The 27,026-nt window shown below is 36.4% G+C and overlaps 1 protein-coding gene across 2 annotated transcripts in view; it reads right to left on the bottom strand.

Moving 5' to 3' along the window:
* PTPN11 (protein tyrosine phosphatase non-receptor type 11) overlaps positions 1-27,026 on the bottom strand; it is a 147,177-nt gene extending 120,151 nt beyond the window's left edge. The window contains exons 1-2 of one of the 2 annotated variants that reach the window (XM_053701697.1): positions 26,524-27,026; positions 4,104-4,226 (exon numbers count right to left, since the gene is read on the bottom strand). In XM_053701697.1, the coding sequence (XP_053557672.1) occupies positions 4,104-4,226; positions 26,524-26,537 (137 nt within the window). In that variant the 5' untranslated portion in view covers positions 26,538-27,026. The remainder of the gene's footprint in view (positions 1-4,103; positions 4,227-26,523) is intronic. The other variant, XM_053701696.1, reaches the window with a different exon arrangement.

Below are 27,026 nucleotides of genomic sequence, written 5' to 3' on the forward strand. Positions count from 1 at the left end.
ATCTTCTATCTTCATCCATCCGGAGCGGAGCCATCTTCTTCCAATCAGAATGAGCTTGCATTCTATTGGCTGATCGGAACAGCCAATAGAATGCAAGCTCAATCTGATTGGCTGATTGGATCAGCCAATCAGATTCAAGTTTAATCAGCCAATCAGATTTTTCCTACCTTAATTCTGATTGGCTGATAGAATCCTAGGGATGCCATCTTGGATGACGTCATTTAAAGGAACCTTCATTCGGCGAGTAGGCGTCGGTAGAAGAGGATGGATCCACGTCGGCTGGAAGAAGATGGTTCTGCTCCGCTCCGGATGGATGAAGATGCCGCTTGGATGAAGATGTCTACCGGTCCGGATGTCCTCTTCTGCCCGGATAGGATGAAGACTTCTGCCGCTCCAGATGTCTTCTTTTGGTCCATCGGTGCTCGGCTGGGTGAAGACGACTCAATGTAGGGAGATCTTCAGGGGGGTAGTGTTAGGTTTATTTAAGGGGGGTTTGGGTTAGAGTAGGGGTATGTGGGTGGTGGGTTGTAATGTTGGGGGGGTGGTATTGTGTTTTTTTTTACAGGCAAAAGAGCCGATTTCTTTGGGGCATGCCCCGCAAAAAGCCCTTTTAAGGGATGGTAAGGTAATAGAGCTGTTAACTTTTTTAATTTAGATTAGGGAATTTTTTTATTTTGGGGGGCTTTGTTATTTTATTAGGGGGCTTAGAGTAGGTGTAATTAGCTTAAAATTCTTGTAAACTTGTTATTTTTTGTAATTTAGTGTTTGTTTTTTGTAATTTAGTTTAGTTTATTTAATTGTAGGTAATTGTAGTTAATTGATTTAATTTATTTATTGTTAGTGTAGTGTTAGGTTTAATTGTAACTTAGGTTAGGATTTATTTTACAGGTAATTTTGTAATTATTTTAACTAGGTAGCTATTAAATAGTAAATAACTATTTAATAGCTATTGTACCTAGTTAAAATAAATACAAAGTTGCCTGTAAAATAAATATAAATTCTAAAATAGCTACAATATAATTATTCGTTATATTGTTGCTAGTTTAGGGTTTATTTTACAGGTAAGTATTTATTTTTAAATAGGAATACTTTATTTAATAATATTTAATTTATTTCGTTAGAATAAAATTATATTTAACTTAGGGGGTGTTAGGGTTAGACTTAGCTTTAGGGGTTAATACATTTATTAGAGTAGCGGCGAGGTCCGGTCGGCAGATTAGGGGTTAATAAGTGTATGTAGGTAGCGGCGACGTTAGGGGTGGCAGATTAGGGGTTAATAAATATTATGTAGGTGTCTGCGATGTTAGGGGCAGCAGATTAGGGGTTTATAGGTATAATGTAGGTGGCGGCAGTGTGCGGTCGGCAGATTATGGGTTAAAATAATTTATTAGAGTTGCGGCGATGTGGGGGGACCTCAGTTTAGGGGTACATAGGTAGTTTATGGGTGTTAGTGTATTTTAGAGCACAGTAGTTAAGAGCTTTATAAACCGGCGTTAGCCCATAAAGCTCTTAACTACTGACTTTTTTCTGCGACTGGAGTCTTGTCGGTAGAGGCTCTACCGCTCACTTCAGCCAAGACTCTAAATACCGGCGTTAGGAAGATCCCATTGAAAAGATAGGATACGCAATTGGTGTAAGGGGATCTGCGGTATGGACAAGTCGCGGCTTGGAAGTGAGCGTGGACCCTTTCCTGACTGACTCTAAATAACAGCGGGCGGTAAAAAGCAGCGTTAGGAGCCCTTAACGCTGCTTTTGACGGCTAACGCAGAACTCTAAATCTAGGCGATAGTTATTTAAAAATTTAAATAATAACTGTGCAGTTTTAGTCTCTCTAATCAGCCATGTTGCAAACTAGGTTTCCCTAGGTTTAAAAGCCTGCTATCTTATCTCCTCTCCTGAGACCAGTCAGGAACAGTTATAAACTAGTAACTAGTGTAAGAATCTCACAGTGTTTAAAAGGGACATTATACTGTATTTTTTTTCCTTTAATGTGTTCCCAATTAGCCATGTTACCTGCTGGAGTGATTTAACTGTTTGCATAGATCCCTTTAACTTTATTATTTGAAATAAGTAATTTTTCCGGTTGTATTCCCGCCTAAAAATATGGCTAATAGGTTTTCTCTGTAGTAAAGCTGTAGTAAAGCTGTGTAAAGAAAATAATACTGTCAAATAAGAACAGTAAATACACACTATAACACATTATTAAATATGAATATTGCATAAATATGTCTTCACGTTTTCATCTACTTAAAGGGACACTGAACCCAAATTTTTTCTTTTGTGAGTCAGAGCATGAAATTTTAAGCAACTTTCTAATTTACTCCTATTATCAAATTTTCTTCATTCTCTTGGTATCTTTATTTGAAATGCAAGAATGTAAGTTTAGATGCCGGCCCAGTTTTGGTGAACAACCTGGGTTGTCCTTGCTGATTGGTGGATACATTCATCCACCAATAAAAAAGTGCTATCCAGAGTTCTGAACCCCAAAAAAAGCTTAGATGCCTTCTTTTTCAAATAAAGATAGCAAGAGAACGAAGAAAAATTGATAAAAGGAGTAAATTAGAAAGTTGCTTAAAATTGCATGCTCTAGCTGAATCACAAAAGCAAAAATAATTGGGTTCAGTGTCCCTTTAACTGCAAAGGGCTCCAATCCACTTATATATGTATACATATGTATTTATATGTGTATATGTCTGTAAACACATATAAATACATAGATACATATGTACACACATATACAAACATATCCCATATTTAGACATGTATATATCTCAATGTTAAAGCTCTTTGCATGTCTTTTTTTCTAGCATCTGAGACTTCATATCTTTGAGCCCTTATACCTTTTTTTATGCATTTTATTTAATATTTTTTATTACATGGTGTAATTGTACTTTTAAATGTATTTTTGATTTGTTTTTTGACACTTTTTGTTTCACAAAACAGTTAACGAAAGCTCTGAGGAAGCGTTATCTCGACGTGCATTACCTTCAATTGCGCTCAATTGATCGACTTTACTTTCAACTTGTAACATTTGACGCATGCAAACAGCTACGCTAAACCCCTTTTCATTCACACGTAAATGTTAGCGAGCCACTCGTAATCTGGCCCATAATAGGCAGGTCTGCTTTACTTGCAGGTTTAGCCCATTATTATGGGCATATCCTGTAAAACAACAAAATAAGCTTAAAAAAAAGAACAATTTCCCATACATTTAATACTCTGCAGAAGGTATAACAAGTAATTTGGAACAAACCAAGAGGAAACACATTTTATAGCACAGTGTCCCTTTAATGACTGGCACATAAAGTACTTGAAGCAGAAACACAGGATATTTTAGAGAGAATATTTTGATTTGTAAGATCACGTCTATTGTAGATGTCCGTCATTAGTTCTCTCAATCAATAAAAGTGATTTTAACTGTTGAAATATTTAACAGCTCTTATTAGATGAAGCTCATGACATTAAAAAGCTTTGCAAACAGAAATATACAATCACACACCATTATTGGTCTGCAATTAAAAAGGAAATTTAACCTTACCTCTGAGCCCTTGGGTCTTTCTTTTCAATAAATTCCCACCAACATAATGTCTATTATGCCTGAAACTGATGTCAATTATCATAAATATTGCAAAACGAATAATCCCCTCCTTTGGAAAAAACAAAACCAACCTAATTTATAATTCTGGAAGGATAGTTTCATCCACCCTCTAATTATAACTGTTAGAAATAAACCAATAGACGACTACTTATCACTTTGGTTATTATGGGAAGAGCACATTGCAACATCAAATCAATGGGCAAAGGCCAGTCTAAAACATAGGTCCCCATGAAGTTCAGGAAGGAACTATTGGTGCTTCATAAACTAGAGACCTACAATTAAAAACCCGATTGAACAACCTAGGGGTCTTATATGTAGACACTTTTTCTGTACTGCATTTTGATCACTGTGCATGTAATGTTACACGATTATGGAAAATTATGTATCGCCAATTTAAGACTTCAATAAAAGTTGACAAAATTAAAAAAAAAAAAAAAAAAAAACTTTGCAAACAAAAATATATACATACAGAGCACATACATACTGTATTATAACGGCAACTAACCTCACTGAAAGTGTGAAATCCCCAGGATTACTTTTGCTGGGACGTGCCAGGAAACTTCCATCCACGCCACGTGTAAGGAGAAGATTTTCTGCCTCAACACCTGTGATATTTGGGTGAAACCACCTGTACAGATAGGATGAAGGCAAAGTTAGTTACACAATGATATTTACAAAATACCTAAGAGGTGGAGAACAGGGCAGGGAAGCAGCGGTCTGATGACCACTACTTGATAACTCCTGACCGCAGCTTCAATTGTGCGAACCTGCAGTCGAATTGCTTGATAAATCGAGCCCTAAGAAGCCACACAGTAAGTTACTCTAGGCAAGAAATTGCATAAATAAAAATGTTACTTCAACGCTTAAAATTTCAGATATTTTACATAAAAAGTGCAGCCAATGCCTCCGTTTTTTTTTGGCAACTAAGTTGTAGATAAACTTGTCAACATTATATTTACTACTTTGTGAGAAATAGGCCAACGATCATTGTGATTTTGAAATGGCATATACTCCTCACAAAGCGCATGATAGCAAATTTACATTAAACGGTGATGTTATCTGAAATTAATATTTTACTGCAGATTAGTTTCTTACTAATGTACATGCAAAACAGTCTCACCCACTCCTATACAGCTAATTCACTAAAGCACGGCTCGACAAACCCAGGAGCCTGGGATCCACTGGCTCCTGGAATTTTACCCCTGGTTCTTATGTTTTTGTGTCATTGTCTATATATCTATATACAAATACTGTCTGCTGCTAAAAAAAACATGTCTAGATTCTAAATTTTAAACAGATTTGTCGATCCCTACACAAAATTTGCTAACATGAGTTAATATTAACATTTTTAAATCTTTATTGTTTAAAATATAATTCAATAAATATATGTTGAATTATGCAATTAATTTATGCTTTGGATAGCAGAAAAAGTTATAATATTAGAAAGTATTACACTGCCCCACCTGGCAAAATTGTAGAGAACACTGCTTAGGATGTGTATAAATGGCATGTGCAACAATGAAATACAATATAATAAATAAATACAATATGCTATACCTACTTCCAAACCTAAACCGGTTATGACACTTATTTTCCACTCAAACTTTAAAAAGATAGCCTGTTCCAACAGTACATTAGTGAGATTGTGAGGAATATGGACATAAACACATGGTTCCCCAGCAAATACATGTTTTAGTTTATGTCATATATTTGATACTATAACAACATTAACCCCCAAGCTAGCCTTAGATTTATAGCTTGAGTAAGAGTAAAGTGTCATACTGTTGAACCCTACAAAGGCAAAAACAGGTTTTCTATAACTGATTTGTTCTTACTCAAGAATTCCACCATATGCTTTGTCAAGACAGGGTAAGAAAGACATTGGGCTAGATTACGAGTGGAACGGTATTTAGCACTTGTGTATTAACTCTGCTAGAAGTAAGATTTTTGCACGCATTTTACATGTTGAAAGTAAAAAGATTTTGCATGCGTTATCTCCGAACTTCGAATATCATGAACAGGTTAACGTATTCCCCCATAGACTTCAATGGAGAGTGAAAAGTGGGGGAAAACCTAACCCCTATACTCACATTCACATTCCAATGTTCTTCAAATAGCAGACTATGTTCTATTTATTCTTAAATACATAGTTCTATATATATTTATATATATATATATATATACAAAAAAAAGAGGCCTGGGTGGCGCTAGTTTGCAAATATAAGTATGTCTAAATCGGCAAATAGTACAGGAAATAATAGTATGGATATTGTTGAAATAATTCCTGAATTATATATGTATCACAAATGAAACACACAATACATGCTGTAACAGAAAAGAGTCCATATATAATATAAATTATAGGATGGTATAGACGAATGTAGATCTTCTCCTGTTTAAATCCCCCACTCAGATGTGCACTTACTTCAAAAACCCTCAATCATATGAGGTAAGGATGACTCGTGTTAGCGAAAAACAATGGCACTTCCTGGAGTATGGATACTGGATCACCGGAGTTTTGTCTCCCCCTGATGTCAGTAGTAAAGAACTCTGTATTAGCACCTTGTTATCAGTCTTGCTTCACAGCTTGTGTGCAGATTCAAATGGTAACTCCTGGTTATATGTATATTTGGCTTGCTTGATACCTCATATATTGAGGGTGCTAAATGTGAGTGGCATTTCACTAGTTTTTAGATGTTGTATTCAACTATTAAAGCTTATAGTGTTGCACTATGATTTTCTCTCTGGTTCTTCTCTCTGCATACATATAACCAGGAGTTACCATTTGAATCTGCACACAAGCTGTGAAGCAAGACTGATAACAAGGTGCTAATACAGAGTTCTTTACTACTGACATCAGGGGGAGACAAAACTCCGGTGATCCAGTATCCATACTCCAGGAAGTGCCATTGTTTTTCGCTAACACGAATCATCCTTACCTCATATGATTGAGGGTTTTTGAAGTAAGTGCACATCTGAGTGGGGGATTTAAACAGGAGAAGATCTACATTCGTCTATACCATCCTATAATTTATATTATATATCAACTCTTTTCTGTTACAGCATGTATTGTGTGTTTCATTTGTGATACATATATAATTCAGGAATTATTTCAACAATATCCATACTATTATTTCCTGTACTATTTGCCGATTTAGACATACTTATATTTGCAAACTAGCGCCATCCAGGCCTCTTTTTTGTATCTATTCTTTTAAAATAAGCCTGAGGGACTTATTTGTGTATTTATATCTGGATAGGCAGCTGTTTACAAATATCAATATACTACTTTTTAGAGGTAATCCTCTAATATAAAGGTGGTTGGTGGTTTACTTTTTAAGATAGAAGCTGGTCAAGTTTTTCAGAGAAAATATATTTTTTGTTTTCTCTGATTAACTGTGAATATTCCTTTCTGTTGCCATATATTTATATATAAATGTTTTTTTAATAAATATACATATAAATAAATAAAACCAGAGCTCTGAAGTCACGCTAATCCAACAAGTGTAAATCCCGATTGTGCTCATGTGTTCACACTTCCTTTCAACTCTTAATATACGCGTGCTGCTTTCGTCGTGCACAAAGAGCCACAATAGACCTGATAATGCTCGTGTGCAAGAGTTAGCACGCCACTTATAATCTAGAATATTATGTACTTTTTAGCACTTACTGTGCTGAAACACATTAGTAAGTAAATATACGTTTGTGTTTGAAAATAACACACTGGACGTGCCACATCATCCACTCAGTTTAATTCCAACATGATTTTGGATACGGCATGCTTTTTTGGCATTCAGGAACACTTCAACTTGCTCCAAAATGTCAAAGGTAAATGTTGTACTGTCCAGATTCAATATGCAACTCTTCATATTATTATAATGATTTAATATTCTATTGTTTTAGTGATCCTAATATGTGCCACATATTTACAGAGTGTTCTTTGACTTTGTTTCACAAACTGCAATTGTTGATCAATAGGATTACAGAATATATTTTTAATACACACAAACCCTTTAGGGCACCTGTTACTATTGTTTGTGGATGCTAGATTTTTGCACGTTTTTTTCAAAATAGTATTTATGTACCAGGGTTTGTATCGTGAGGAAACTGAAATTTCTGAGAGATGGTTAAGACACCGGAAGTACATTCTGAAAGGCTTGGAAGTGACTGAGGAACACAACACCGGTGTACAGACCTGATAATGAGTGCACCGGGGGCAGTGACCTTACTGGCAGCACTGTCCGCAGCTTCTATCGAAGTCAGGCCTTCAGGGCAGTACCATCTTACCATGCTGCTTTTATAATCAAAACAAGGTATATACATGCGCTAAATAAACAAGTTTTGAAGACGTGTTCCTCTGTTCACACAGTCCACAGATTCTAGAATTAGCAATCTGATATCACAGATGAACCAGATGTCCTGTACAAAAAAAATAGAAGTGCTAGCAAAAGGCCACAATAAAACTGTGCTGGATAGTTATGAATATTTTGCTGTTTTGGCTGCTAAAGAGCTTGGGATCCACATAGAAGCAGTATCTGAACCTTAAAGAAAGATTGAACGATTCACACTATTATAGTCAATCCACATTTTTAAGAATCACAGAGTTCAGTATGAAATGAGAACACATTACAGGGGCTTTGAGTTAACACACTTGACTGGATGTACAGCAAATGTATACTTGGAATATATCCAGCGTAACCTTCCTGTCTGAGAGATAACAAAAGACAAGGCTTGAAAAATTACCAGACCACCTAAAATATCCAGTATGGGACCAACTGCTAAACCAAGAGGATACGAAAAGTCCTTAATGAAATTTCAACCAATTTTTGAACATCTGTACTTAAAACATATGCAATAAAATTTATAAAACTGAAAAAAAAAAGGAAAGAAATTTTTTTTCTGAGAAATGCACAGAATGATTTTTATTGTATGTCCTGACTTTTATTAGTATTTAGAGATCCACAATATTGTTTTAAAAGGAATAAAGTTTATTACTCATAAATGCGGATGCTATTTCACTCAGCACAATCTCCCCGATATCCTTGATACCTGAATCAAGGTGTAGAGTAATATGTTGAAATATGAAGTCCAGGCTCCAGCTATACTATACCAAAACCGTGCATGGTCACAGTACAGTCTTTTAAAATGAATGCAGGCACAAAATGCAACAGTGCCATCTCAGTAGATAAAAATACCTTTATTCAATGGTGGAAATCAAGCTACAATGCAACGACTTTTCAGGCCTGAAATCTTGTTGTATTGCAGCTTAATAAAAAGAAGGTACTTAGAAGGTGCTATTTCATTCTGTGACTGAACACTTTGTTCCAGTCCCTTTAGTGTCCCTACAGAACCTGAGTTGTTCAAAGAAACTGCAGCCTTAGAGTAGGGGAGGTGAATATTACTCTTTCCCTCTGATCAAAGTGGGCATTTGATTTTTATTTCAAGTGTATTAAATAATGACTTTTTAAAAAGTGTTGTTTCATATACTAAGAAACAAGCTCTATAAACTGTTTACCTGTGAAAATAGCCATATAAATACGGTGCATTTTACCGCAAGCATAACAACAATGTAGAAAGAGGTTTAACCCCTTAATGACCACAGAACTTTTCCATTTTCTGTCCGTTTGGGACCAAGGCTGTTTTTACATTTTTGCTGTGTTTGTGTTTAGCTGTAATTTTCTTCTTACTCATTTACTGTACCCACACATATTATACAGGTAGCCCTCAGTTTACGCCGGGGTTAGGTTCCAGAAGGAATGGTTGTAAATTGAAACCGTTGTAAATTGAAACCCAGTTTATAATGTAAGTCAATGGAAAGTGAGGGAGATAGGTTCCAGGCCCCTCTCAAAATTGTCATAAGTAACACCTAATACATTATTTTTAAAGCATTTAAATGAAGACTTTAAATGCTAAACAGCATTATAAACCTAATAAAATAATCACACAACACAGAATATATAATTCAACTAAGTTAAATGAACAAAAACATTTGCTAAACAGCATTATAAACCTAATAAAATAATCACACAACACAGACTTCACTTGCATTTTTCTGCAAACAGTTCTTTCTATGCATTCCAATCTGGACTGATTTATAGACAGGAAGATCTTGTTCCTTTGAAATCTGCTCAATAGCTTAGGTCTGGTTAAACTGATTAAATTCAGCTTGCTTGGCTTTGCTGCAACACAAGCGGAGAGTTCCACCTACTGGCTATTTTAATAAATGCACTGCTTCTCAATGCTTTTCAATAGCAGTCACATGACTGTAAAAAATGGTTGTTATTCTGAAACGGTGTAAATTGAACCGTTGTAAACCGAGGGCCACCTGTATACCGTTTTTCTCGCCATTAAATGGACTTTCTAAAGATACCATTATTTTTATCATATCTTATAATTTACTATAAAAAAAATTATAAAAGATGAGGAAAAAATTGAAAAAAACCACACTTTTTCTAACTATGACCCCCAAAATCTGTTACACATCTACAACCACCAAAAAACACCCGTGCTAAATAGTTTCTAAATTTTGTCCTGAGTTTAGAAATACCCAAGGTTTACATGTTCTTTGTTTTTTTTGTAAGTTATAGGGCCATAAATACAAGTAGCACTTTGCTATTTCCAAACCATTATTTTTCTAAATTAGCGCTAGTTACATTAGAACACTAATATCTTTCAGGAATCTCTGAATATCCATTGACATGTATATATTTTTTTTTAGTAGACATCCCAAAGTATTCATCTAGACCCATTTTGGTATATTTCATGCCACCATTTCACCGCCAAATGCGATTAAATACAAAAAATCGTTCACTTTTTTACTAATTTTTTCACAAACTTTTGGTTTCTCACTGAAATTATTTACAAACAGCTTGTGCAATTATGGCTTAAATGGTTGTAAATTCTTCTCTGGGATCCCCTTTGTTCAGAAATAGCAGACATATATGGCTTTGGCGTTGCTTTTTAGTAATTAGAAGGCTGCTAAATGCCACTGCGCACTACACGTGTATTATGCCCAGCAGTGAAGGGGTTAATTATGGAGCATATAGGGAGCTTTTAGGGATAATTTTAGCTTTAGTGTAGTGTAGTAGACAACCCCAAGTATTGATCTAGGCCAATTTTGGTATATTTCATGCCACCATTTCACCGCCAAATGCGATCAAATTAAAAAAAACATTAAATTTTTCACAATTTTAGGTTTCTCACTGAAATCATTTACAAACAGCTTGTGCAATTATGGCACAAATGGTTGTAAATGCTTCTCTGGGATCCCCTTTGTTCAGAAATAGCAGACATATATGGCTTTGGCGTTGCTTTTTGGTAATTAGAAGGCCGCCAAATGCCGCTGCATTTCACACATGTATTATGGCTAGCAGTGAAGGGGTTAATTATGTAGCTTGTAGGGAGCTTGCAGGGTTAATTTTAGCTTTAGTGTAGAGCTCAGCCTCCCACCTGTAACATGAGACCCCCTGATCCCTCCCAAACAGCTCTCTTCCTTCCACCACCCCACAATTGTCCCTGTCATCTTAAGTACTGGCAGAAACTCTGCCAGTACTAAAATAAAAGCTATATTTGGGCTTTTTTTGTTTGTTTTTTAGCATATTTACATATGCTGCTGTGTAGGATCCCCCCTTAGCCCCCAGCCTCACTGATCCCCCACCAAACAGCTCTCTAACCCTCCCCCTCTGCCTTAATGGGCGCCATCTTGGGTACTGGCAGACAGCTGCCAGTACCCAGTTTAGTAAAAAAATGTGCCTTTTTTAAAAAAAAAAATGCCCTTTTCTGTAGTGTAGCTTCCCCCCCCCCCCCCCCAAGATCAACCCCCCACCCCTTCCAGATCCCTTAGCTTTTAATTTACAGCTATCAAAAGTTTTAATTTTTTTACTTTTGACAGCTTTATTTTTCTGTAGTGTAGCGGTTCCCTCTCGCTCCCGCCCCGTGCACGCGCCCGCCCGCCGCTCCCGTGCGCGCTCCCCCCCTCCACTCTTCTCGGAACATCGATGGCCGCCCACCCGCCTCCCAGACTTGCTCCCACCCACCAACGATACCGGCCACCAATGTCCGGTGCAGAGAGGGCCGGAGAGTGGCTCTCTCTGCATCGGATGTCCAAGGGGGGTTATTGCAGGATGCCTCGATATCGAGGCATCACTGCAATAACCGGAAAGCAGCTGGAAGCGAGCAGGATCGCTTCCAGCTGCTTTCCAGACCAAGGACGTACGCCACACGTCCTCGGTCATTAACTGTATTTATTTTGAGGACGTGTGGCGTACGTCCTTGGTCATTAAGGGGTTAAAGGGACACTGGACCCAAATTTTTTTCTTTTGTGATCCAGATAGAGCATGCAATTTTAAGCAATTTTCTAATTTACTCCTATCATCACATTTTCTTCATTCTCTTGGTATCTTTAGTTGAAAAGCAAGAATGTAAGTTTAGATGCAGGCCCATTTTTGGTGAACAACCTGGGTTGGTCTTGCCGATTGGTGGATAAATTCACCCACCAATAAACAAATGCTGTCCAGAGTTCTGAACCAAAAATTGGCTGGCTCCTTAGCTTAGATGCCTTCTTTTTTAAATAGATAGCAAGAGAACAAAGAAAAATTGATAATAGTAGTAAATTAGAAAGTTGCTTAAAATTGCATGCTCTATCTGAATCACAATAGAAAAAAAAATTAGGTTCAGTGTCCCTTTAAGATCTAAGAGAGGCTGGAGATTGTCACTGGGCTGTATTGACTGGCAACTGATGCCATTACTTAGTTACAAATAGATTTCCATTTTGTGTAGCTCATTTACCTTTCTTTTTTCATTCTTGTCTTTCAGTCATTCTGTCCCCTCAAATATTACCCTTCCTCATCCTATTCCATTCTCTGACCAGAACCTACCTCTAGATCAGCTGTTTGAAAAGCAATGATCTCTCAAAGATTTAAACAATAAATACTAATATATATTTGCAGGTCAGAAAGCAAGTAAGGTGGGCAGCTCATTAGATTCATTTAAACAGAAAACAGATAAAATGCCAAGCTCAACTATTTGTCTAGACCATTGAAATACATTATGGACAAGGGTATTTTAATGATATAGAAGAGGGATCAAAAAATCTATTTAAAAGTTAGGAGCCAATAAGAATATTTAGGAGCCAGGGTTTGTTGAGCAATGATATAGAAGAATCAAAAGGTCCCTTAAATCTGCCAACATTTCTTTCCAATTTAAATAATTCTCAACAATGCCTTATGCATATCCCAGACATTCTTGAATTACTCTACAGAATCTGTCCCTTCATCACTATTATGTCTACTCAATCAACAACCGTTCTACAAATAAGTATTTAAAGGGACATTAAACCCCCAAATTTTCTTTCATAATTCAGACAGAGAATACAATTTTAAACAACATTTCAATTTAGTTCTGTTATCTAATTTGTTTCATTCTTTAGATATCCTCAGTAAAAGAAATAGCAATGTACATGGGTGAGCCAATCACATGAGGCATTTATGTGCAGCCACCAATCAGAAGCTACTGAGCCTATCTAGATATGCTTTTCAGGAAAGAATATAGAGAGAATGAAGGAAATTAGATAATAGAAGTAAATTAGAAAGTTGTTTAAAATTGTATTCTCTATCTGAATGATTAAAGAAAAAATGTGGGTTTAATGTCCCTTTAAGTAAATTACTCTTGAACCTGCAACCCTGTAATTTGATAGCATGACCCCCCTGGTTTATTTAACTTTACAATACATCTGCATATTAATCTCAGTGTAATCTTTGCTTTGAAAGCATCACTATATTAACACCTTAAAGTGATGGTAAATCCAAGCGTATAACAAACGATAGGATTTACCATCACAAAAACTAAACAGTTTCTGTCATCACTTCCTAAAAAAAGGGTGCTAAACTCACCCTATTCTGTGCTGCAAGTATATCGCTAACTCAGCGCCTCCGGCCGCCCACGGCACAGCGCTAATCTTCAATAAGGTGACGTTTCCACTTCTAAATCAATAGCCGTGCTTGTCAACTGACATCATAGCACAGCTAAAGGATGAAACGTCACCTCATTGAAGAGGAGAGCTGTGCCATGGGCGGCCAGAGGTGTTGAGTTAGCGATATACTTGCCACACAGATAGGGTGGGTTTAGCACCCTTTTTTTTTTAGGAAGTGATGACAGAAACTAATGTTTATTTTTTAGTGATGGTAAATCCTAGCGTTTGTTATATGCTTGGATTTACCATCACCTTGTGTGGAGCTGTTTTGGAGTTTTTAGGTGCTGCTCACATTTAATCCCCACTGTAGGCCATTTTTTTAGAGATAAACCGACACACATTATATATGGGGGGGGGGGTTCAGTAGACCCAGCAGATTCAAACTCTAACTTTATTTTATGTATATATCATGAAGTGAAAATTCTGCAACAAAATGTGTGATCCTTTTCTTTTTTTTTAAATTTAATAAACAAGGTGGCAAACAATAGTGTTTGTTTTTTTCTTTCTAAATGCTATAGTCAAAAAAGGAGGGTTTATCCCCATATAAATTAGGGCCTTTTGGGAGGCGTGTCCGAACCGCGATCAGAGATGGTCGCATTTCTCCTGAGCTCCAACTGAGATCTCAATAAACCGCTGATTATATGAGAAATCCTACAGGACAATCTCATTTTATTGTCAACTACAAGTAGCAGTACTATATACTCTGGAGGATTGTTTTGTATCTTTGAAGTTAGAGCCAGCGTCGTTTAAGAGAGGCCTAGAGCTGCGGCTCACATATAGGCAGCGCCCCCCCCCTCGAGAGATCGAGGGTTACTTGGCTGCAGCTGGACACATCAAAACATCTATAGGGATCTACATCCCACTACCAGTTAAATCGGAAAGATTTTACAGACAAGGCTGAACCTATAGCTACCGGCGCCTAACAAATAATAACGCCACAATATACTGTCCCTAAAATGGCCGACATGGAGGAGGCTGATTACCTAGACATCTTCAATAATGAGCACTGGCGCAGGATTGAAGAGCTTTGCTTATGCCTCATGGACAAAGCCCCACAGGATTTCCTGACACCATGCTGTACCTCTACGACTCTCTCACTTTTGGATGAGATCAGACAGCGAGAAGACGAACGAGACAATATCGCCACTTTACCTGATGACTTCCAGCATAATATGGCGGCTACAGGGGAGCTGAATTTCACACAAGTCATCATCTCCGAGGAAAAAGAAACTGCAATGCCAGCAACACCGGGTCTGCATATCACAGTGAGTGAACCCCGGCAGGCACCAGAGCACTGTTCACATGTTGTGGTCCGGCGGGGCCTGGAAGCCAGGGCTGTAGAATGCTCATTTTGTGAGCTTGCTGATTCACCCAAGATCTCAGCAGTTTTCCATCGGAGACTTTTGGGCTTATCACCGAATACCTAAACTTTCAAGTACCTTGATCATTACTGGCATGTTGATACTTTCACCTTCCTGGGACTTTTACATAAAAGGCATACCGCGAGATCACCAGATCCCCTCCATAGTTCACCCCTTTCAGCAGACAAAGGCATGGGGATAAAAGAACTTAGGAGAAGAGCAAGTGTATAATCTCTATGGCAGCAGGGAATAATGCTCACCAAATAAACGTTCCTTCCCCAAGAAACAGTTAAAATTACTAAATGAATACAGGAGTGAGGTGGAGCAAATAAATGCTAATTCCCTTTAAATGTATGATGTGATAATCATAAATGAAATACAGTCCTAAAAAAATATAAATATAAACCAGAAATGTACTCTGACATACAGTTTATTAAAAAACGTATTAGTAAACAAACAGTTAAAATTGACTAGATTAGACACCGGTGTCAATTTAAAGTTATCCTAAAATTCACTCTAAAACATATGTTTAAAAAAGATAACTATGCTGAGAATCTAGGATCCAATAAATCTATTCACAGACCCATGCAGATAATTTTCAGTAAGCTACAATGTGGAACTAAATGTTGTTTCAATATATAACAACGCAACACTTATGTACAAAGTAAAAAATGATACAATCGGAACAAAGAATTTCAAAATAACATTCCGATCATATGATGTTAACTGAGTGCAATTGGCAATGTCCTGTGCACAAATATCAGCTGTATTGGCCAAGTATAAAGATTCCAGTAGATTAATGGATATATGATTCAATAGCCAGAAGCGTTCAGCTTAGCAAAGTTGTCCATGTGTATTTATAAATGCGTGGTATTCCAATGTGCTAATATCTGCAGTTTGTCAAAGTCAAATGATTCAGATGTATTTAAAACAGTTGAGTGACTTGATTAGCACATGCGTACAGCTCTGATATTATCCGTGTGTAGTAAACAAATAAGTAAAAGTCCTAAGCATATGTCACAGCAGTTAATGCCAATTGAAAAAGACCCTGTATGACTAGGTCGCCTGTAATTCCGTTAAAGTACTCACAGTGCACTGCGGTTATCAGGACTCCGGTTGTCAGGACTCTGATCTTCAAGATGGTGGTCAGTACTGACCTACTTCAAATGATCTCCAGGTTTATTGTGCATTTAACTGCAAGTCGGTATTTGGCTTTACAACGATCTTTCCTTGGGTGCTCTTACTTTCAGCCCCTATCGAACCGGCTCGCCACCAGACTTTTCATAGATAATTATTTTCCAGCAGATCTCAGGTCCTATCAAGACACACTTTGTTCTGCTTCTTTACCGTGATCCTAGTTCTCGGTTTAATCAGGTTTCTACGTGTTTCGGCTGGGAAGCCTTTTTCAAGATACCTGATCAGCTAGATTTATCACGATTTATAGAGCTTAAAATTACGCCCATTGTTTTTTTTTTAACCACTTCAGTGCTTTGAATATACATCTGATTAATTGAAGTTTATTGTGCTCAGTACTTAGAACGCATTGGATTAAAAATGCACACAGTTAGATGAAGTTTATTGTGCTCAGTACTTGGAACGTATTGGTTTAGAAATGCACACAGTTACATTCTTGTCACCTTAAATCGATGTAGTGTACTCTTTGTACATAATCAATAAATAAACACACCGAATATAAATGAAAATATAAGTATATCTAAAGAATATTTAAAGAATAATATTTAATTGTTCTAGGAAATATATACCTATTACTATTCAAAAACTTTAAGTAGTGCACATATTTAACACTTTACAGGAAATGAATATTCTTACCTAAGTTAATGCTGTCTATTAAACGTCTATAGATGTTGAAACCAATGGTTATTATAAGGTAAATTAAATAGTATAAGACCCTATAAATGAAAAACATTACAAACAGTTAGTACAATGATACAGTGGTGTACTGGTAGAGATCATGATTTCACAATTTGGGTACGTTAAATATATATATATATATATATATATATATATATATATATATATATATATATATACGGATATATGAAAAAATATATAAGAATTAAGATGAGTGTTCCTAAGCTAACCAAAGTCTACTCAAATGTAATTTCTACCAGATAATGGAATTTAAATCCATTTCACTATTTAGTCCCTCAGGGTATAGGGTCCTCATTTGGTAAATAAGTTCTGCCTCTTTACGCAATAGTCTTTTTTCCATGTTACCACCTCTCCCATCTTCCTTAAAGGGACACTGTACCCAAAAATTTTCTTTTGTAATTCAGAAAGAGCATGCAATTTTAAGCAACTTTCTAATTTACTCCTATTATCAATTTTTCTTCGTTCTCTTGCTATCATTATTTGAAAAATAAGGCATCTAAGCTTTTTTTAGTTTCAGTACTCTGGACAGCACTTTTTTATTGGTGGATGAATTTATCCACCAATCAGCAAGGACAACCCAGGTTGTTCACCAAAAATGGGCCGGCATCTAAACTTACATTCTTGCATTACAAATAAAGATACCAAGAGAAAGAAGAAAATTTGATAATAGGAGTAAATTAGAAAGTTGCTTAAAATTTCATGCTCAATCTGAATCACGTAAGAAAATTTTTGGGTACAGTGTCCCTTTAATTATCTTAATGCCCCAATATATAATTTATTTCGGATTACCTTTATGTTTTTCAAACAAATATTTGTAAAATCTAGTGTCCTCTCTCTCTTGTTCAACACATCTTATATGTTCTCTGATTCTCTCTTTCAGCTTTCTGCTCATTTGGCCTAAATACTGTAAATTGCAAGTGCATTGTAATAAATAAATAACATTATGGTCCGTACATCTAATGATGTCTTTAATTTTGAAGGGTTTATTTGTAGTTGTAGATGTTATTTTTTATTTTTTTTACTATATTTACAAGACTTGGAATCATGACACGGAAAATATCCTTCTATCTTTTCACCATTTAAAGTGATGGTAAACTCAAGCTTATGAAGTTTAATACTTTGGAAGTACTCCTCAGTATGTGCACAGTGTGATGCCTGAATTTTTTTAAAATAAAAAAATTTTCAATGAAAATTTTACTTTTTAAAGCCGCTCCGTTACCTGTGCCCCGGCCGCCTCTGTCTGAAAATGTCTGTAATCTCAATTTGACAGACAGGTGCATCGTCCAATAGGGACTGCACCATATGCCCTATGTCAGTCTAGTAGATGCAGTATGCACGATCCCATGCTGGTGATTCAAGCAGAAGCGCCAGAATTACAACTGTACAAATGTAGTTTTAGCTCCAATCTTACAGCTGCTTATAGTGAACAGTGAATCTTCCTGTCAGTAGCGATTCACTGTTCACTGCAGCGGTGAAAACGACACTTATTATTTTTTCTTCTAAAATGAAGGGCTGAAGGCTGTGCTGAAGAGTCTCCCCATGAACCGCAGGAGAAAATAATAAGTGCCGTTTTCACCGCTGCAGTGAACAGTGAATCGCTACCGACAGGAAGATTCACTGTTCACTATAAGCAGCTGTAAGATTGGAGCTAAAACTACATTTGTATAGTTGTAATTCTGGCGATTCTGCTTGAATCACCAGCATGGGAGCGTGCATACTGCATCTACTAGCCTGACATAGGGCGTATGGTACAGTGCCTATTGGACGATGCACCTGTCTGTCAAATTGAGATTACAGACATTTTCAGACAGAGGCGGCCAGGGCACAGGTAATGGAGCGGCTTTAAAAAGTAATATTTTCATTGAAAAAAGTTTTATTTTAAAAAAATTCAGGCATCACTGTGCACATACCGAGGAGTACTTCCAAAGTATTAAACTTCATAAGCTTGAGTTTACCATCACTTTAAGTCTTGGTTTAAGTCAGTATACTTGGGCTTGTACTCACTAGGTGCAAGGATATTTTTAACATTTTTTTAAAAACTATATTAGGTTGATAATTAAAAAAATTTCCAATAATAGGGTCACTTCTAACGATACTTTGGATTTGTTTGTATTGAACAGAGAATGTAGTGATAAATGCAATATCAAATGGGTCTTGTTCTCCCTCAATGTTAAGCGATTTATGATTATTTTGTAATAGATAATTTCTCTCTATTTCTCGTATTTTCTTTTTGGTGTCTACTATATTGGTGAGTTTATAACCCGTATCTACAAGCCTATTCTGAAAAATTCAGATTGTCATAATCTGTGATTTTTGAACAGTTTCTTCTAATTCTTGTAAAATGGCCCTTGGGGATATTTATTTTCCATTTCTCATGGTGGCAACTCTTAGAATCTACGTAGTTATTAGCATCTACTTTTTTAAAAAATGTGGAGGTTGTAATAGTATTATCCAATATTTCAATTTCTATATCAAGAAAGTTGATGCAATTTCGGCTACACTCATGAGTAAAATTAAGACCTAGTTCATTACTATTTAGATCTTCTATAAAAAGTTCAAACAGTTCAAGATCTCCTTGCCAGATTATGAACACGTCATCAATGAAACGTTTGTAGAGCACGAAATTCGCACCCCATGGGTTATTGGTAAGGAAATTCTCTTAAAAAAAAAAAAAAACAACAAATAAATTAGCATAGCTGGGTGCGAATCTCGTGCCCATGGCTGTGCCCCTTTTCTGCAAGTAGAAGCCTACCAGTTATAAATCTAGGCTGTTATAACTCAATTAGGTATACTCCAATTTATCTATAAGATAAATAATGATGGATTCTTCTCCAAGGTATAGAGTATAAACCCGCCTTCTTGATAAAAACGTATTAGATGCCTTGCTATACTCACAACAAGAACCACATTTATTAATCTGTAAGGGTTGATGGTATTGTTTTCTGATGCAACTCCACATGGTTTCGTATCTTTTTATTCAAATTATTGGAGAATATAGTGTATATGTACTGGATAAAGCAACATATCAAGGGCAAAATGAACATACCGTCTAGGTGATTGGAGTTAGGTATATATATCTAGCATCACAGAGAAAGCTGTTACTACAACAATACTTAGGGGGATGTGTCCAATATCTCCTAATTCTATATCAGCAATGTATAATTGCTTTTAAGGCGCATATATTATTGTCTTTGGATCCTGTGGCTTGCGGCTGGAGCTGCTGTGAAAGAGACAAGCCTGATACCATACAAGAGACGCAGCTCTATACCTAGATGCATATAGTTGATATTTATGTGGAACCATACCCTCACACTATACCAGGCACGTTGTATGGCAAAAGAACCTAAACTTCGCCCTTTATGCTATGATTTATTTTCTGATGAGATAACCCAATTATTAGAAATCCTGTTTACAGAACTTAATTTTTGAACTCCAATCAACATTGTACCCTATTTTGTTACATGTCAGAGGGCTAGGTACTATGGCTGTCTAACTTCTATATGCCAATACCATCATTCTAAATTTCCACTAGTAAATATGTCTATGCTGTGAAATATGGGATATAATGTAGATGTGTCTGGTAGCAGCTTTTGCATTGATATCTTTCAATCTACCATCTTAAACACTTTTAGAACGATGCACTTTTATCTATTTTATTTTTTTTCTCCTCGTTTTGGTTTTGTTTGCTTTCTATAATATCCCTTGTCTGCACATTGAATTTATCAATCTGGTCCAAGAGTGGCCAATACTGATATATTTGGGGCAAAAATAATGAGGACATTATTATTTTATAATACCCCTTGTCTGTACATTGAATTTATCAACTTGGTCCAAGAGTGGCCAACTCTGTCATATTTGGGGCAAAAACAACGAGGACATCATTATTACTGAGGGTATGAAACTGAAATATTATGCTGTTGTAAAATGTACCATGTACCTGCATTCTTCCCTTGTTTGTACTTTTATATGTTCTCAATAAAAATAAAAAAAATTAGGGCCTTTTGGTATACTGTGAGGGAATTATTTGATCCCCTGCTGAGTTTGTACGTTTGCCCACTGACAAAGAAATGATCATTCTATCATTTTAATGGTAGGTTTATTTGAACAGTGAGAGACAGAACAACAACAACAACAAAATCCAAAAAAATGCATTAAAAAAAAAAAGTTATAAATTTATTTGCATTTTAATGAGTAAACTAAGTATTAGAGCCCTTTGCAAAACATGACTTAGTACTTGGTGGCAAGACCCTTGCTGAAAATCACAGAGGTCAAATGTTTTTTGTAGTTGGACACCAGGTTTGCCCACATCTCCAGAGGGATTTTGTCCCACTCCTCTTTGCAGATCCTATCCAAGTCATTAAGGTTTCAAGGCTGATGTTTGGCAACTTGAACCTTCTGCTCCCTCCACAGATTTTCTATGGGATTAAGGTCTGGAGACAGGCTAGGCCACTCCAGGACCTTAATGTGCTTCTTCTTGAGCCACTTGGCTGTGTGTTTTGGGTCATTGTCATGCTGGAATACCCATCCATGAACCATTTTCAATGCCCTGGCTGTGGGAAGGAGGTTCTCACCCGAGATTTGACGGTACATGGCCCCATCCATCGTCACTTTGATGCGTTGAAGTTTTCTGGTCCCCTTAGCAGAAAACACCCCAAAAGCATAATGTTTCCACCTCTATGTTCGACGGTGAAGATGGTGTTCTTGGGGTCAAAGGTAGCATTCCTCCACCTCCAAACACGGAGAGTTGAGTTGATGCCAAAGAGTTCGATTTTGGTCTCATCTGACGACAATACTTACACCCAGTTCTCCTCTGAATCATTCAGATATTCATTGGCGACCTTCAGACGGGCCTGTACATATGCTTTCTTGAGCTGGGGACATTGCAGGCGCTGCAGGATTTAAGTCCTTCCCATTGTAGTGTGTTATCAATTGTTTTCTTGGTGACTATGGTCCCAGCTGCCTTGAGATCATCGACAAGATCCTCACGTGTAGTTCTGGGCTGATTCCTCACCGTTCTCATGATCATTGAAACTCCACGAGGTGAGATCTTGCATGGAGCACCAGACCAAGGGAGATTGACAGTTATTTTGAGTTTCTTCCATTTGCTAATTTTACCACAAACTGTTGTCACCTTCTCACCAAGCTGCTTGGTGATGGTCTTGTAGCCCATTCCAGCCTTGTGTAGGTCTACAATCTTGTCTCTGCCATCCTTGGACAGCTCTTTGGTCTTGGACATGGTGGAGAGTTTGGAATCTGATTGATTGCTTCTGTGGACAGGTGTTTTTTATACAGGCAACAAGCTGAGATTAGGAGCACTCCCTTTAAGAGAGTGCTCCTAATCTCAACTTGTTATCTGTATAAAAGACACCTGGGAGCCAGAATTCTTGCTGATTGATAGGAGATAACGTATTTCACTCATTAAAAGGCAAATCAATTTATAACTTTTTTGAAATATGTTTATCTGGATTTTTTTGTTCTTGTGTCTCACTGTTCAAATAAACCTATTAAAATTATAGACTTATAATTTCTTTGTCAGTGGGCAAATGTACAAAATCAGCAGGGTATCAAATAATTTCCTTGTAGTTATATGACTTTGATGTGCACTCCCTTGAGCCTCTTCTCAAATAAATGCACATTTATTCACGCCAGGTATCACTATTACCAAAATGACCACCTGGCAATTAAATCTTATATAGGGGCGAGTGGCTTCTGGCCTTTAAAACATGGGGTCTAGGGGGTCTCTAGGACTTTTTGATGGTCTATTATAAGTGCGTTGAGACCCTTTCACTAAAACAAAATTAAAATTTTAATAAACAAGGTTGAAAAAAAAGTGAGTGTTTTGCTTTCTAAACTCTATATGGAAAAGAAGAAGGGTTTCGCACATATGGGCTCCCATGAGCCTCTACTCAAATAAATGAACATTTATTCACGACAGCTGATCCTTATTACTACATTGATCACCTGGCTATTAAAACTGATATAGGGGCTTAATATTAAAGAGGTGGTTATGCACTTTAAAATAAGGGGATATGGCGACTCTATGCCTTTTTGATCACCTTACAGGCACACATAAAAAAATGTGCTTTTATTTAGTAGTAGACAAGGATTGCAAGATGATGCTAGTGGGCCACTCTAAGTTTGATGATGGTAATTTGCTGTATTAGTCTGCACAAATCTCGTCATTGGCTCACCAGATCTGCTCAGCTAGCTCCCAAATCTGCATTGCTGCTCTGGAACTGAATTTAACCCTATGTTAAACCTGTTTGCAGGAGTTAAAAAACACAGTTATATGCAAGCAAGTCATTTTATGCAGCCTGCACTATGGCATTGTTTACAAAATTATATAAAATAATAATTTGCAGGCCTCATAAAGTGTCAATGAGTCTACAAATTAAACTTTAGGATTTTGCATCATAGATGTATAGAGCTGAACTTTTCTAGTATTCATCTTTAGATCATATTTTTCAGCCTGTCCAGTTTTTTTTTTTTAGTACTCATTTGACCCTTCCGGATAATCACATTTTTTACAATTTTTTGTATAATCTGCACTACTACCCTTAATGTCCTTTGCTAATGTTGTTTATAAACTATTTTGTAACAGTGTGAAAAAACTCTATTAAAATCTGGGTAAGCTATAGATACTGCTCCATAATGGTCTATCATTTTAGTTATGCAGTCAAAGAAATGAACTAGATTTTTTTACCATGAACTTCCTGTAGTAAAATCATACTGTATTTGATCTGCAAGTTTTTTGACTTTATTGGAGTTGACTAATCTTCTCACTACTGAATTAAAACTAGCCTGTAGCTATCAGAATATTCTATACTACTCTTTGTCCGGTTATCTGGAACGACAACTTCTTTCAACAGTGATTCATTAAACAAATCAGCTGATTCAACTAATACCAAAAATCTGCATGCAAAATAAGTTTTAAAATTATTTAAAGGGATACTAAATAGTATGAGAAATAATACAAAATGTTTGAGTCTTTCAAAAAAAAAATATATATATATTTTCATCATTTATTTTACCCCCTTTTAATGTAGTTTAACTCTGAAAATTGTTGGTTTCCTAATTCCAAAGAAAAGAAAGTTTTCAAAAACTTTTCTGCGCTGCCTAGTGTTGGTAAGCCTTAACTCCTAAAATATCAACCCCAAATGATATTGGATACGTTTTGTAAAGAAAAAAGTTAGGAGTGTGGGGCGCAAATAAATGCTGAAACCTTAAAAGAAGGTTAACTGTATTGCTATATGCATGAAATACTATAAATGCCTTTTAATTTAAAAAGTTTTCTTTATTGGTACAATAGTTCATAAACAAATGTAATTTGTGTTGGATCAATTTTGCAAACAGTATTAAAAATATTTCAAATAATCCTGTAATGTATCTATAGATCTATCTATAAAAAAGTCTATAAAAAGTCTATAAAAAATCCATAAAGATCATAGAGGGGTATAATACGATAAAATTCATATAGATGTAAAAGAATATAGTGAGGTCATATGTTGATATGTTCAGTAGTAGGGTCCCGGGGGGTTATTAAAAATAGGAGGATTCTCTGAATATATATATATATAAATTTGTTTATGAACTATTGTACCAATAAAGAAAACTCTTTTTAAATTAAAAGGCATTTATAGTATTTCATGCATATAGCAATACATTTAACCTTCTTTTAAGGTTTCAGCATTTATTTGCGCCCCACACTCCTAACTGGTTTCCTAATTCCACCAAGTTTCTACAAATTAATAAGTGTTGCCATATTTTAACTTACGTTTCCCCTTTTTTATCTTTATCTTTATTAGGTACCCGATACAAAACAGCCAATAAAATACATTGTTCAAACATGGCTTTGTGGAACATAGGATTATCTAAAAGGGTTTTCACACAGTCTTTGCACCGAGATAAATAAAAAACTAGTTAAAAATGGCAGCACCCATTACTGTATAGAAACTAAAGTATGTGCAAACTAGATAATAGAAATAAATAGCAAAGTTGTTTAAAATTGTATTCTCCATCTGAATCATGAAAGTTTAGTTTACTTTTCCTTTAAAGGGGCAATAAAATACTGGGTACACCTACTGTAGCATGGTTACGACTCACAATGCTATTGTTTTTCCTCTTGTGCCTGCAGCTCTGTTTAAAACTTATCTTATTTTAATGGCTTACAAGTGCTGGTTAAGGAATAATAATAATAATAATAATAATAATAAACTAGTATTTATATAGCGCCTTTCTCCCAGTGGGACTTTTTCAGCACTCGCTTTCGGAATTAACCAAATCGGCGGCAGAATAGTAATATTTGTTATTATTACCCAATTTAATGGTACTCATTTTATCGACCTCGGAAGGATGAAGGGCTGAGTCGTCCCTGCCGGGATTTGAACCTGGGACCTTTGAACAGGCTTTTGTAGTCAGGGCTTTTACCAACTCAGCTATCAGACCAGCTTCTGAGGTGATGTGTTGCATCTTCACACTGGGCCCTGCCATCATGTAGCTAAAGTATTCTTGCATGCTACAACAGAAGCAGTGCACATTTAAAGGCCATGACATTGTTGTCTATTTGACAAGTCATTTTGTGCACTTCAGATTAGCAAGCACAGTACAAAGAGGGGGCTGGATTTTGTTCCAGTGGCTGCATCGCTCTATATTATCGCTAAGGATTTGTATATTAGGTAACTTTTAAACTGTGTAAAAAACTGCACAAATGTAAAGCTTCTGCTTTCTATGATACGTGCTGAGCTAAGTGCAGGGTATAGTTGTCACAAGCCAGTAACTTCACTGATCTGTGAAAGAGCACAGCTCCTGTCACAGGATGCAACAATATGTGCGTACCAATATGGCTATGCCCAGTATAAAGATTCAGCGCTTTACCAACTGGCTTCTGTAATGGGCTGAATAAGAGAGCAGATTTAAAGACAGCTGCAGGTACAGGAGGGGAAACAATTGTATGGTGTGTAGTAACCAAATTACTGAAGTTGTATTCCACAGTTGAATGTCCCTTTAACCCCTTAAGGACCAGCGACGTACCCTGTATGTCACTGGCCTTTTTTTGGGACTTAATTGTTTTATAGCGCGGTCTTGCCACCAGCGTTGAGACTGCTCTAATCCACAAAGCCTGCTGGAGGGAGTGCATTAATAGCGTGTTCTTTCTAGACTTGTGCTATTATGTCCTGAAAAAACCCTTAACGACCAGTGACATACAGGGTACATTGTGGTCATTAAGGGGTTAAGTTCAATGAATAATACATTTTAATTGTTACTTTAATGTAACATGTTGTGAAGTTAAAATAAACAATATGTAGGTCTGTACACTGTATTGTATGATGTATGAGACAAGTCCTATATGCTTATGTAATACATAGGTTCACAGAATGAATGTTGTAGAGTTAAAAATAACAAAACAAGAAATGTTATTCATACAAAATGTGTTCAAACTTAAACCTCTAATGAAGTGATCTGAAGCTAGCTAGAGAATTATGAAGATGTTGGTCTAAAAAAAACATTATATTTCGTGACTAATTAACAACTTACGAATATAAATAGAAACAGAAATATAAACATAACTAGATGTCACATATATGAAAACAGACTATGTAAAATACGCAAATTAAATTATATATCAGACAGCGTGTGATGGGAAGTGACCACTGACAGTATCTCTGATTTTATCTTTATTTTCAGCCTTTGTGTAGGCTCACCTCCTGGATGTCATTGTATGAGTTCAAATCCAAGTGTATGCCTGATGCGCCCCACTTTCGGTGCTGGGAGTCCTGGGCACTGGAGTTGCTATGTATATTCTGCCCTGAGCCTTCCCTTTCTTGAAACAGGGTCTATCGCTTTCGCGGATTCTCTATTCGGGTGTAAACCCCATCAAGGCCTCCAATAGTAACACCAACAACCCGGCGGCCACCAATTACGTCATCAGCAAGCGTCTTACCCGGTAGTGTTTTTCCCTAAATTGCGCTGTAAAACTAAAAAAACAACCGGGAAGAAAAGCAGTAAAAAAATGTTTTAAATAAGTACGGAAAGATGACTTTCGAGTACTGTATTTTTTTTAGTGTCACTGACAAAGCCGGGGTAGCTGTTGTCTGCATAACTTCCGGTTTTATGTAAAGACAATATACATCTAATAATTATGGATTCATACATATTATTGCACTATGCACTAAATAAACATGGTTGAACTGGTTTGCCTAGGGTA

This window comes from Bombina bombina, chromosome 2, assembly GCF_027579735.1.
Source record: "Bombina bombina isolate aBomBom1 chromosome 2, aBomBom1.pri, whole genome shotgun sequence".
NCBI lineage: Eukaryota > Metazoa > Chordata > Amphibia > Anura > Bombinatoridae > Bombina > Bombina bombina.